Genomic DNA, 14485 nt, shown 5'->3' with positions numbered 1-14485 from the left:
AACATGTACATTAGACCTCAAACTGCTTTTTTGTTCTAATTGTACTGATGGGTTGTTAATACAGTCAACCCTTTTGTAGGCAAAATATTAATTCTAAAGAGCCTATTAATTTACCTTACTACACGCACAACGCAATTCATAGTTGTATAGGAACCAGTATATACAAACCAATTGCGACTGGTCGCCGTTACCCATATCACACGTGTGACACGTTTAAAAATTTTCAGTTTCACTCAGTTACAGTATAAATAGAACATGGGCAACTGAAAGTAACTATAAGCTTATGTCTACATTGTTGTGCGCCTGTCAGTTGCAGTCAGTTGAGGTTCATAGTTGCATTCAGTTGTGTTCAGTTGCTAGGAGCGCTTATGTTGACATAGTTAAAAAAAAGACAAGATATAAATATCTAATATTTATATACTATTTACCTGCTCCTCTTTTTCTGATGCTGTCCCTGACAATTTATCCACATGAGTTGCAACCAAACAGATGGGAGGTGACCCTATGTTCTTTCCATCAATTGAAATAGTGTTTGCTGAACCATGTTGTACAGTGTGTTCATAAATGGACCTTATCCAGAACAAATTCATGTCCAAATTAGTCATTCCTAGCTGACCCTAAAATGACAATGACAATATATTTTTAAACTAATATTGAAATTAAATTACATTATTAAATCATAGCATTTGTAGTTTACAAGATTGTCTAAAGTACTAAAGTTTAACTTACTATTTTTGAACCCCGTGGTTTAGCTGGCTCATCCAAGTTGTCCATGACATTGAAAGCAACACAGTATGATACTGTATTTGTCAGGAAAAACTGGAAATTAACAAGGATTATGTTTTCATGGTTAATTATATAATATTACAATATTTTATATAGATAAAGTTTGATGACTCAAGTAAAAACTTCAACATTCTATTTGCACACTACATACTGTACTGTTTCATCAAGGTGATAAAATAGCTCTTCTTTTTATCATTTTTATGAAGTAATCTAGTGTGCAAATAAATAGTCATTTTTTATCTATTTTGCTCTGCTTTTGTTCCGAGCACTTTTGTTCATGCCTCATCAAGTCAAACATGCAGATTAATGCAGACTGTAAAATAAACTTTCACCATTTTTACATTGTGGTACCAGACCCCTACCAGGACTGTGGTTCCTATGTTGCAGGAACTAGCTTGACATGATGTGTATTGCTATGTATGTTTTATACACTGTGATACCAGACCCTTACCAGGACTGTGGTTCCTATGTTGCAGGAACTAACTTGACATGATGTGTATTGCTATGTATGTCTTATACACTGTGATACCAGACCCTTACCAGGACTGTGGTTCCTATGTTGCGGGAACTAACTTGACATGATGTGTATTGCTATGTATGTTTTATACACTGTAATACCAGACCCTTACCAGGACTGTGGTTCCTATGTTGCAGGAACTAACTTGACATGATGTGTATTGCTATGTATGTTTTATACACTGTGATACCAGACCCCTACCAGGACTGTGGTTCCTATGTTGCGGGAACTAACTTGACATGATGTGTATTGCTATGTATGTTTTATACACTGTGATACCAGACCCTTACCAGGACTGTGGTTCCTATGTTGTGGGAACTAACTTGACATGATGTGTATTGCTATGTATGTTTTATACACTGTGATACCAGACCCCTACCAGGACTGTGGTTCCTATGTTGTGGGAACTAACTTGACATGATGTGTATTGCTATGTATGTTTTATACACTGTGATACCAGACCCCTACCAGGACTGTGGTTCCTATGTTGTGGGAACTAACTTGACATGATGTGTATTGCTATGTATGTTTTATACACTGTGATACCAGACCCCTACCAGGACTGTGGTTCCTATGTTGCAGGAACTAACTTGACATGATGTGTATTGCTATGTATGTTTTATACACTGTGATACCAGACCCTTACCAGGACTGTGGTTCCTATGTTGTGAGAACTAACTTGACATGATGTGTATTGCTATGTATGTTTTATACACTGTGATACCAGACCCTTACCAGGACTGTGGTTCCCATGTTGCAGGAACTAACTTGACATGATGTGTATTGCTATGTATGTTTTGTTGTCATGATCATTTCAAAACCATTGGCTAGGTCTAACCTACTTGTTTAAACGTTCAAAAACAAGCTGCATGCTGTCACCCAGACAGTGAGCAAACCCTGTCAATGTCTAAATATAGCGCAATTTCATTGTTGGTATACACATGAGCCTGTCGTATTGTCGTCATTGACTAGGCCAGAGTGATACATAACAATATGATTGTAAATCGGAACAGATACCATTAATGCAGGCAGGAACACATGGTAATTAGGGTAAGAGGGATGCATGTTTTTCCACCATCGTTCAGCTTGCATTGATACACGTGGTAATTTCTTACAAGAGGGGTGCGTGCACTACGTCAAATGGAATTTACACAACCATTGTTCACCTCGCAGGAGGTCACTGGTGCATGCGTGTAGGTCAAGTTTCAGTTAACCAAAAAGAAATTAATGTTTATCATTTTGCAATTTTAATGACTGAAATCCAAGTATCGGTTCAAGTTCTTTAAGTGGTAAAAAATATACAATTTTTGGTTGGAAATTGTGTTTTTTTGCAGTTAAAATTCAAAGCTTTTTTGATTACAATGACTTTTACTTGTTTACGTGTAATCCCTCTAGTCATATGAATAGAGGGAAATTGAGGCGAAACATATTGCTTATAAGCCCCTCACGGTTATCATGTCATATTGCACAAACGGTGTGAACTTTAATGGATGGTTTATCCAAGCCTCATTTAATTTAAAGAACTAGCTGAAACAACATAGTCAGAAAGACCATTCCACAAAAGTACAACTCTAAACGAAAAAGAATTCCTTCTCAAGTTTAACTTGTACAATTCATTGTTTTATTTGTTAGAATGTAGTGTATATTTCATTGATATATGTTTTCCGATGATGGAAGGCGTGGAATTCGGCTCAATGGGATTTTAGGACAGTTTTAAAATCACATTTTCTCTGCATATATTGATTTTAATCATAAAAACACTTATGCATAGATTGAAACAAACAATATAAATGTTGTAAGTATAAATTACGATTTAATACAATTTCTTTAAATACCATCACAGTCATACTACTTATTCAATTATTGATATTATTTCAAAAGTGATATACCTCTCTGTTTACTTTTTCATTTGGATAGTGATTTGCATTTATTATGAGTCTTCTTCTTTCTTTCTAGATCAGGAATAGTATTTGTTGTAATTAGATTGTGAATAGTATGTGTAAAGTACTTATTTTAGCATTGCTTATTGTAGATCACCTATTGATCTTTATTCAGCATCGCATTATTGCATGAAATAAGAACAAAAGAGAAAGAAAGAAAGAAAGGCCTGGTATAATTGGTGGAGGTATGGTATTCTGAGGTTTTGAGGTTGTTTTAATTTGTTTACTGACGATGCTTAAATAATATATTTAAACTTCTCATTCACACATCTACTCCACTCCGCCCTCCCTTTTTACTGTTGACAATATTGACAAGTACAAATGCCCTGTGGGCCCCTCTCCTGGTTCAGCCCCTGTTGATGTTTCATATGAAAACTTGTGATAAAAAAAATCAGTAATTGAAACATGTAAGATCAATTGAACTAGAAAAACCAACAAAAACATAGCATAGTCTAAAAAAAAAGTTGCACATTGATAAAATAACCCTGTTAAAAATGTTCACAATAATGTACACAATACTGTAAGAACACATCATGTAAAAAGAAAATAAAGCTCTATTAGTATTTAAAAGCTTCCAATTGATTTATTTCTGAACCCAATGATATTCATAATACAATAATGAAAACATACCCTGTGCGTTATATAGTAGTCTAGTTGACCAGCGTAGTCCCATACACTAGTTATGTCACTCACTTTTTCTTTTCTTCTTACCATCTTATACATACCATTCTTAAATTTTGTCCAGATTCCAACATTGCCTTCTATAAAAAATTACAGAAACAAAACCAATATAACAGTGTTACTAATCGATATCAACCTACATTTATACATCTTTTATGCAGATTTAAATGTTATAAAAGCTTTATTAGTCTGTGCCTACCTTCTTTTAACCTTTTATCAACCTTTTCTCCTAAAGCATGTGAACGAATTTGCTCTGATAGCTCAATATCTATACAATGCAAGAAATAGACAATTAGATTAGGAAACCAATGTGTTGTATGGGATGAGAGGAATACAACGATAAGCAATATTTTGAAGATTGAATGTAATTTTCCAATTCTTGGTATCTGAGGTGATTTCAATCACCTCATTGAAAATGTAAGACCAAACCGTATATGGTTGCATAGCCAAATGAATTTTGAATTGTTATTTGTTGTATAACCAATGTGTAAATGGCATTATATTATACATTTAAGAATGTTTTTATTTAAATATTAGTATTATTTTATCAAAAATAAATTAATGTTAAATTTATAGCAAAATAATGAATATGTAAAATTTAACATTTTCAGTTACTTATCTCACCATTAACATCTTTTATCTTTTTCCATTGACTACAATCCTTCTTTGCTTGAAACACTGTGGTTGTAACAATTCCATCTGTGGATTGTTCTGCAGAATTGAATCTATTATATAGTAAAGTTAAACATTTATTGTACATTTTAGAAACATACATAGTATGTATAAAATGACTAAATCATGAAAGGGTTTGCATTTTAATATTCCAATCATAAAACAACTGATAAATTTTAATGAATAGAACATTAGTAAGTTTAAAAGTAAATTAAAGTGTATAAAATTAATGTTTTTATTATTTTATAAGAATCACAATATTCAACATACTGCAATGTCACCTTTAGTGTATAATAATTCAAATTAAATAAAACATTTCCTTTAGCAGTTCACAAGATAATGTGATTGATGACTATTGACTATTGATGGTCAATACAGCTTAAGATACCGTACAGTAATATACTCTATAAACATTATACCAATTTTACTTGTTACCTTTCTCCAACCATAGCCTTTACACAGCTAGTCTTCCCAGCACCCTCTTTTCCTAAAAACATACATCTTGAATTCACAACAGACATGCTACCAGTTTTAAGTTCTTCTTTATATATTTTAATAGCATGTTTACCCCTGGCACGTATCTCTGCAGGAACTAACAATTCTATTATGACAAAAAATAAATTGTTATCTCATTCTGCCTCTGTAAGCCTTAAAAATGCTTGATATTATCAGTATTTTGTTATTAAACAGTAAAATAAATGTCATCCCATATACAGTACAAGAGTTATCGTCAACTTTAACAATACCTCCGGTAAACTTGAACCATGGGAAATAAGAATATTAAATTATGTTCGAGTACCAGCAATACAATAATATTAAAGATGTATTGTCCCCCCCAAAAACATGAAAAATGAAGATTAATTAAATCAGACTTTGACTATGTTATTTTATAGTTTTAATAAAGATAATCACTTCCGTAGAAAAAAAATGAAAAAAAATAATGTTTTCACTTATAAATTGACAAAATAAATGGTTAAATTCAACCAAAAACCAATTGGCAACATTTTTTGCTTTAAATTACAGTTTTTTTTTTCCGATCCAATTTTTGGTCAAAGTGGATAACTATTATGTTACATTAAAATGGCATATTCAACAAACATTTTGTTAAGAATTATTTTTGCAGGGGGACACATCTTTAATACAAATATATTAAACCAACTCTCAATTAATATAATAAAATATCAATTATGCTATTGATTGGGCTGGATCCAGAGAATTTAGTTTCATTCATTTGTAGTCATAGTCATAGTCATATATACTTTATTGTCCATTTAAAAAACAGAAATGTGATTTGAAAACTGGCAAAATACAAAAATATAAAATACAATTTACAAGAACACACACAAAAAGTTAAGAGGCTAAAAATTGTTAAAATTAGATAAAAATTATCGGTTACATTTTACCTTTGTACTCTGGAGTTATATAAGTGTATAGCATTAGGTACAAACGAGCACCTAAACCGTTTTGTTTTGGTATTAAGTGCACGTAGTCTTATGCCAGAATTCATGAGAGCAAATTGTTTGTGAAGAGGATGTGTTTCATCATCAATGATACTTTTTACTTTTTTTAACACATTTTCTTTATACAAGGATTCAACATCAGGTAAGTGCTCTCCTACTAGTCTAATTGCTCTATTTCCTATTCGATTAAGTTTAATTTTATCTTTTTGCATTGTATTACCATAAAAACAAACATTACAAAAAAGTATTACACTGAGAATTACAGAGTTATAAAACAATTTAAGTATAGTTTTGTCAATTTGTAGGTACTTCATTTTTCTTAAAATAAACATCCTTTGGTTGGCTTTGCATGTGGCTTTATTTACATTATTTATCCAATTTAGCTTATTGTAATGAACCAGAAAAATAAGGTCTGCCAGCTTATATAAAAATATTCACATTACAGTTTGTTTCTGTAGTACAATTTTGTAAAATTTATAGTAGTAGCATTGATAATTTCAAATGACCACCTGTACCACATTAAAGCTTTTGCACTGTGTTTACCTATCTTAGATTAAAGTATAATTTATATTTATAAACTTTACTTACTGTCAAAATAGTTTAAAATCACAATTTTTTCTTTTTTCGTTATGTACATATTTGTTTCTACAATAGATTCAGGCGTCTTTCCTTCCTAAAAACAAAAAATATTTACTTAAACAAGCTATTTACAAAGACATATTAATTGATAGACACCCAGATCCAAAACACTACCTCTGTTCTGTAGTAGGCAAGATCTATAAATCCAAACGTAAATAGTAATACTATACTAACAATAAGAAAAACTGCTGGCGGATAAACCAACTTTTATCTATTTATTATGTAGAAGCATGAATAGCATTCTCTCCTGTGTTTAATTTTCACCACATACTACACTATCCCCATAATGGAAAGTAGGCCTCTTTATCCCATAATATGAGTGAGCTTTCCTGTGTTTAATTTTCACCACATACTACACTAAACCCATAATGGGAAGTAGGCCTCTTTATCCCATAATATGAGTGAGCTTTTAAATGTTTGGATTTGATAAATAAATATATGTGCACAGTTAATCAATTGTTTTGACCTTTTGAAAGAGGTGGTCACTTAAGAGAGGTGTGGTCCTTAAGAGAGGTGATCCCTTACGAGTGGTGATCGATTATGAGAAGCAGTCACTTACAGAGATGGTAGTCATTCAATGGTTACTTTACGAGAGGTTGTCGTTACGGGAGGTGGTCGATTAAGAGAGATTGTTGCTTACGATTTATGGTCGTTTTAGATAATTGGTCGCTTACGAGAAGTGGATAGACGGATAGCTAAGTAAAGAGATGCATTTGCACAAATTTAAACAGGTTTGTAAATTATTTATTTTCTATATTAGCTGGCGATAGTAACTACATTAGCTGTATGAGACAATTTTTGTTACTACATTAGCTGTTGACCATTCTACATTCTAGCTGGTGTTGACTTTTTACTTACTATAACATAAGCTGTTAGTGTTTCTACAGCTGGAGGTTTTACTACATTAGCGGTGGATTGTTATAAATTAACGGTTGTTTCGACATTAGCTATATTAGTATAAACAAGCATCCTCGTATGCCTCTTTTAAGGTTTTAACTGGGTATTTTTAATTTATCCTTTTTAATAAGATCTAGACTTTCTAATGCAGAAACTTCTCAAACACTAAACTTGCGTGCACAGGGTCTGCGGAAGATGCTGACTTTTGTCTATGTCACAAAATAAATGTCAAGCTCTTTTAATTACCGTCCCCATAAGTTTATCATTCTGCATCAAATTTACATCTATTTATGTAACAGTCAGCGGGAAAATGGCAAAAGGTTTCCTACTTTCTAGTATTTTTATCAGATAATCTATATCGTGAGGTTAATTTCCCGATTGATCGTAATCAAAACGGTACTACTCTTGTAACCACAGTGCAGATTTTGCCACTGGTAAGCAATTTCAAAAATTTTTCTGTAGATTACCTTATTTAGCAATGTCAATAATGCACCATCATTTTTAATGAGAAATATCACAATTTCTGAAGTAGGGTTGGGGTTTTCAATCAGGTATTCATATAGTGGAGGGTTTCCATTCTGTGGGAAAAAAATCAATCATGAAGTTTAATTTTTTTTTTTTTGTGAAAGAAGAATGTCAATTGTGACGCTGTATTTATCTTTTCCTTAAAAATAATTCCATAATTCACACGTGATGAAATAATATCTTTTTACTATCTTAAAGTTGTAAAAAGAACATCTTTCCAACACAATCACTTTAATGCAAATAAATATAAAACCCATGTTTTCACAATATCTCCTAAACTAATAGTCCATTCAATACAATTTTCGTGGCAAACACTATGTTTCCTACATTTGTAGCATTTTATTGATAAAATTTCATGTATTACTATGTGAAAAACACAATTTAAGTCGTGCTTGAGTGATTTTTGTCGAAAAATCGCCTTATTTCTGGAAATTTTGGTGGTGGCAACGACGGCGATGACAACAACAAAAATATTAGGAAATGCATATTTCAACATTTCAATCTTTATTGGATCATTGTTTAATCAATCAATCAATCAAAGTAACATTTATTTCTCTTGTCTTTCATAGAAAATAAAAATTTACATTAATGTGTATTGTCTTTATGGAATAAGTGAAAGGCCTACTGACAATACACTAGCAGTAAAGTAAAATACATTGTTTTTCAGTTTATATTTATCGGCTGTTATAAGTTTAAAAAACTCAAATGACATATTGGGAGGTTAGAAATATCAGGATATTTTTCTGTATACCCAAAATTGCTTTCGCCATTATCAGCATAGTTGGGAGGTCTGCTCTATATAAGTTATTTAACTGAATGATTCAGATTTCAATGTCAATTTCTAGATTGAATTACAAATTGAGAATATTCCTGACATCTGTCAAAAAATAACATTTACTTATGAAACAGATTGAATTGGGACAAAATCAAGCAAAGTTAGAATATGATATGAAATAATCTCTACCCACTGCCATTACTTCATGATTTCAAAATATCCAATTCTCAGAATAAATTATACAACCCATAATCTTCCTTTAATCAGTTTAAAATCGCTGTGATTGTAGATATTGTCATCTTTGAAGGAATGGGTTTTAAATAGGTCTACAAAAAACCACACAATTTAATAATAATTATCATTATTATTAATTTATTATGATGAACCAGATATAAAAAAAAAACAACAAAGAATAGAATAATTTACTAGAGTAGGTGAAAGATTGTTGCCATACAGTATTTCTGAAAATTGTGTGTATATTATATTACCTTATTTTGTGATGTCACTGATGCCCCCTTATTTATGAGACAGGTTACCATTTCTAATGTAGGATTCCTTCGAGCTAGATGTATATGAAGTGGAGTGTTTCCATTCTGGAAAGAGGTCATAATCATCAGGTGTTAAAATACTGATTTTAAAGAAAAAAATGTTACATTGGTATTCTGTCACATGAAAATTTTATTCCTAACTCATTTATAGCAGAAAAAAAAGAGTTACACTGACTAAGGCTAGTGCCACTCACTTTATAAATAAATATGTAAATTCCTTTTTTTCTTTTTATTTTGTAAATGTACGACCTCTGATGCATTTTACAAACTATATATTTATACCATGTGCATATTTACACTATGTTCGGACATACAATGTTGTCTTTTTTTTAATGATATTTTTTTATGAAAGTTGTAATTTACAAAAATATCCCAAAGTGAAAATAATTTTAGATCAGGAATATATGCCTTTCTCTAAAATAAAAAAAAAACAATATATATATATTTTTGTTGATTTTTTAAAATACAATATTGGAGGTTGCATTGATATGTTATACAGTATCATTAATTGATAAAAAGTGTTACTGTAATAGTAGACCAAAATTATAAATATTTTGTCATTAACACTGGCAAGACCAATAAACTATATACTGGCATGTGACCATTAACAAGTCAGAACTATATTTGATCTTGATCTACCTAAAAAAATAATTGATTTTAAATGAAGGTTGGTAGTAGACATTAGGATAAAACTACATTTGTATTTGTATGGTCTCTTTCTTGATAAAAATAGTTTCTATAATATTGCACTGAAAAGAGTTTATCTTCACTGCACAACATAGAAACATTGTAAGATGTTTTATTCTTTAATCCATTCATCTTGTTTAGTTTCACAAACATAAACCACGACGACAACAACAAAATTACAATTAAAATTATAAATCAAATGATAATAGGGAAATGATGTGATCACATAAAATCAAACTGTACTTTAAAGTGTATGAATCTCAACTGCAGGAGCAGATATCAAATGATCTGATCATATAAATTACTAGCATCAGCACCCGTCTTTGTGTGAGCCCTACCGATGAACAGATTTCAACTTCACCGAGGTTGACGTAGTTAAACTTAAAAATGCAAGAGTTGCAATTGAAGTCTCATTTTCTATGTTTTAAAAGACTATGCATGGATGTTTACGGTCAGTAACTTTCATTGTAATAAAAATAAATACAGATTATTTTACACTACTGTATATTTTATTTTTAAATACACTTTAGGTATATCGTCCGTAATCTGAAGTTAAAAAAGCAAGTACCCATTCTTTATGAATTCAAAAGTATTGCTAGAACATATTGAATTGAAAAGAAATTTGAAAATTATGGTACGTCCGTAGATATGCAAATATTATTAATATTATTATTTAAATTAATAATTACCGTACAGTACAAAAAAATGTTTCCTACAGTAGTAGCCGTTTATAATTGAAATACACAAAACAAATAAGATACAAAATGTGACGCTTTTATTACCTTTACATGTAATTAGGAAGCTTACGGAAGAATTAGAAATAAGCTTATTCATGGGCTTATACTATATATACATTAAGAATAATATAATAGGCAAAGTATGTTTGTGCAAATAGAGTACAAGGAGGAAAACAGTGATGAAAAACAGGATGAACCAGGAGGTAAATTATATTGAAATTTGTCAAGGTGATTATTGATTAAGGTTGTGGTAAGTGAATTAAGTAAACTAAAACATTTAGTAACTTGTACAATAAAAAGAATAGTCAATGTGAAAGAGGGTTAAGAAGGCAATCAGCATAGGAGTGGAGCTGTGGCTTGGTGGTTATGATGCTTGGCTACCAATCTAAGGGTCCTGGGTTCAAGTCCTGTCATATGTCAGGGTTTTTTTCTCATGACAATTTACAACTCCACTCCCAAAGACTTAATAATAAGTCTTTGTTTATGTAGAGCATCTTGTGTATATGTTTGTCTTGTGAAATTATTAAATAGTTTATCCATCCTGTAATTGGCTGTTGGATGAGTATGAAATAAAATAAAAATGTATGAGTAGCCATAATGCATTTAAAATCAAAATCAGTAAGTCATTAAAATAAAAGTTGATATGGTTTTATAATTGACTTTTCAATTCTTTTAAGGCTTAAATAATGAAAAATTCAAGAGAATTAAGTTCACAAACTGAGAATACGCATTAAGTTACAGCAAGTGCAGGTGTTGGTTGTAAGAAATCTTGTAACTTTGTGAAACATGCCATTTTTAGTTCATAGAAAGTTGACTCTTGATATGACTTAAATTTAAAAAGTGTCAATACAAAATGACGTTTGGTTTTTTGATCTATGATCAATCATTTAAATTCATAAATCGGGAGAAAGTCATGTTGCGCAACTCTGACGTTTTAAAAAATATTAGGTGCACAACTTTACGAAGTTATGAAATGTAGAATGAAAGAAGAATAATACAGATAAAAAAAGTTGATGAATTTATACAATCACAAGGAGTTATCCGCCAATGTGTGGATAACTAATTATGCAGCCATTTTACAACAAACATAATTATGCTAAAAAATGTTATCTTTTGAAATAAAGTGTGGTAGTTGATTAACTTGGATTAATGTAAAAAAAAAATCCAGATTATTCTGTCCTAGCGACGGATAGCGAATAGGTCAAATAGAAAAATGATTTGACCCCATGTGTATCATCACATACAGGGTAGATGTTTTTATTTTTGGGGTTTTTTTTGGTGTATTAAAATCTTTTTCAAAAGAAAACAAAGAGATGAATCTATTAAAATAAAGAAGATTTAATTTTATGACTATTTATTTGATGTTAAATTATGGCTTTATGGAATGAAACTACAAAACAGTATTCTCTGTATTAATGCTGTATTCAGGTTGGATAAGGTATTCAGATTAAGGTGTAGTATCATTATTCAGATGGGTATTGTAAGTACTATCTATACATGATGTTAGTGTATTACTACAAAATGTGAACATATATTGTTATAGTAGTATAAATAATCAAAACAACTGATATGACCATTCTAAAACTTCTGGTGAAGTTTTATTAATTTCTCTAAATAAATCAATGATTAAAAATGCGTAATAATGGCATTTCAACTAAGTATTAAATAGGCTGTGTACATCATAAGTTAACAGTTTTTAGTCTCATTGAGCTTTATAGCTCCATGATTTGGTAGACAAAAGGCCTATAACTGACAATACACTAACAGTAAAGTAAAATACATTGTTATTCAGTTTATATAATCGGCTGTTTTAAGTTTGTCACCTCTCAACAAATCAAATGATACATTGGGAGGTTTTATGAAATCATGTCAAAACTATACAGGGGGCTATAATATTTTGAAAAATACATTAGACCATAAAGGGCGCTACTAAAAATGTAAAGGTTTTGGTATTTATAGTAGTAAATATGGGTATGCCAAATGGCGGAAAATACAAATATTTTAATTATTAAACAATACATGAATTTATTACTAACGTTGTGCGGATATTTAGCATATTTTCTTTTTCTTCTTATCTAGATTCTTAATAGAGATTAGAAATATCAGTATATTCAAAATTGCTTTCGCCATTATCAGCATAGTTGGGAGGTCTGCTCTTTATAAGTTATTTAACTGAATGATTTAGATTTCAATGTCAATTTCTAGGTTGAATTACACATTTAGAATAATCCTGACATCTGTTAAAAAAATAACATTTACTTATGAAACAGATTGAATTGGGACAACATTTAGCAAAGTTAAAAAAAGATATGGTTCATTGGATAACAAATTATGGAAAATATTCTTTCTTTCATTTAATTCAGATTCGAGCTGTGCGCATGTGTAGATCAGTATTGAAATACAGATGGCTACAGAGTAAAATAATGAAGCGCATAGGTTATAGGATTAAACGCCCTTATTAAATAACTTATATGAAGCCGGGCACATTCCCTCTACCCACTGCCATTACTTCATGTCGTCAAAATATCCGTTAGGTCCAATCTCAGCATAAATTATACAACCCACAATCTTCCTATCAGTTTAAAATCGCTGTGATAGTAGATATTGGCATCTTTGAAGGAATGGTTTTTTAAATAGGTCTACCAAAAATCACACAATTTAATAATAATTATCATTATTATTAATTATATGATGAACCAGATATAAAAAAAGAAAAAAAAGAATAGAATAATGTACTAGAGTAGGTGAAAGATTGTTGCCATACAGTATTACTGAAAATTGTCTGTATATATATTACCTTATTTTGTGATGTCACTGACGCTCCCTTATTTATGAGACAGGTCACCATTTCTAATGTAGGATTCCTTTGAGCCAGATGTATATGAAGTGGAGTGTTTCCATTCTGGAAAGAGGTCATAATCATCAGGTGTTAAAATACTGATTTTAAAGAAAAAAATGTTACATTGGTATTCTGTCACATGACAATGTTATTCCTAACTCATTTATAGCAGAAAAAAAAGAGTTACACTGACTAAGTGCCACTCACTTATACCTCTGTATAAAAATAAATATGTAAATTCCTTTTTTTTTTTATTTTGTAAATGTACGACCTCTGATGCATTTTACAAATTCTATATTTATACCATGTGCATATTTATACTATGTTTTAATGATATTTTTTTATGAAAGTTGTAATTTACAAAAATATCCCAAAGTGAAAATAATTTAGATCAGGAATAAATGCCTTTCTCAGTTCCAATATAAAAATCAACATATATATATTTTTGTTCATTTTTTAAAATATAATAGTGGACGTTGCACTGATATGTTATATCATTAATTGATAAAAAGTGTTACTGTAATAGTAGACCAAAATAATAAATATTTTGTCATTATCACTGGCAAGCCCAATAAACTACAGTATACTGTCATGTGACCATTAACAAGTCAGAACTATATTTGATCTTGATCTACCTAAAAAAATTATTGATTTTGAATGAAGGTTGGTAGTAGACATTAGGATAACACAATTCAACAACATTTGTATTTATTAATAAATATTTCAGTGATACTCATTAATATCCTGAGCATTCTAATTCTGAGTTCTAACTTATGCATATT

General features: G+C 30.6%; 1 protein-coding gene and 1 long non-coding RNA gene across 2 annotated transcripts; both read right to left on the bottom strand.

The window, feature by feature from the left end:
• Nucleotides 1–362: 362 nt before the first annotated feature.
• Nucleotides 363–5260, bottom strand: LOC140043691 (uncharacterized). Its single transcript, XM_072088192.1, has 6 exons — nt 5032–5260; nt 4549–4649; nt 4124–4192; nt 3874–4004; nt 730–819; nt 363–617 (listed from the first exon to the last, which is right to left on the bottom strand). The coding sequence occupies exons 1-6, from the start codon at nt 5115–5117 to the stop codon at nt 414–416; spliced, it is 681 nt and encodes a 226-aa protein (XP_071944293.1). The 5' UTR covers nt 5118–5260; the 3' UTR covers nt 363–413.
• A 1384-nt stretch (nt 5261–6644) lies between these two features.
• Nucleotides 6645–9609, bottom strand: LOC140043690 (uncharacterized). Its single transcript, XR_011844353.1, has 3 exons — nt 9381–9609; nt 8060–8170; nt 6645–6729 (listed from the first exon to the last, which is right to left on the bottom strand). It is a non-coding gene; the product is annotated as an uncharacterized lncRNA (long non-coding RNA).
• Nucleotides 9610–14485: the final 4876 nt, after the last annotated feature.

This window comes from Antedon mediterranea, chromosome 3 (assembly GCF_964355755.1).
Source record: "Antedon mediterranea chromosome 3, ecAntMedi1.1, whole genome shotgun sequence".
In the NCBI taxonomy this organism is placed as follows: Eukaryota; Metazoa; Echinodermata; class Crinoidea; order Comatulida; family Antedonidae; genus Antedon; species Antedon mediterranea.
Note: the sequence above shows the minus strand (reverse complement) of the source record. Positions and strands in the feature narration are given on the sequence as shown.

What these genes read in the sequence shown, in the direction of transcription:
- LOC140043691 (XM_072088192.1), bottom strand. Translation starts at nt 5,117, where the DNA reads ATGTCTGTTGTGAATTCAAGATGTATGTTTTTAGGAAAAGAGGGTGCT. An exon ending in TGATAAAAGGTTAAAAGAAG is followed by an intron (nt 4,005 to 4,123) that starts GTAGGCACAGAC and finishes AATTTTTTATAG; the next exon opens with AAGGCAATGTTGGAATCTGG. An exon ending in ACTACTATATAACGCACAGG is followed by an intron (nt 820 to 3,873) that starts GTATGTTTTCAT and finishes GTTAATTTCCAG; the next exon opens with TTTTTCCTGACAAATACAGT.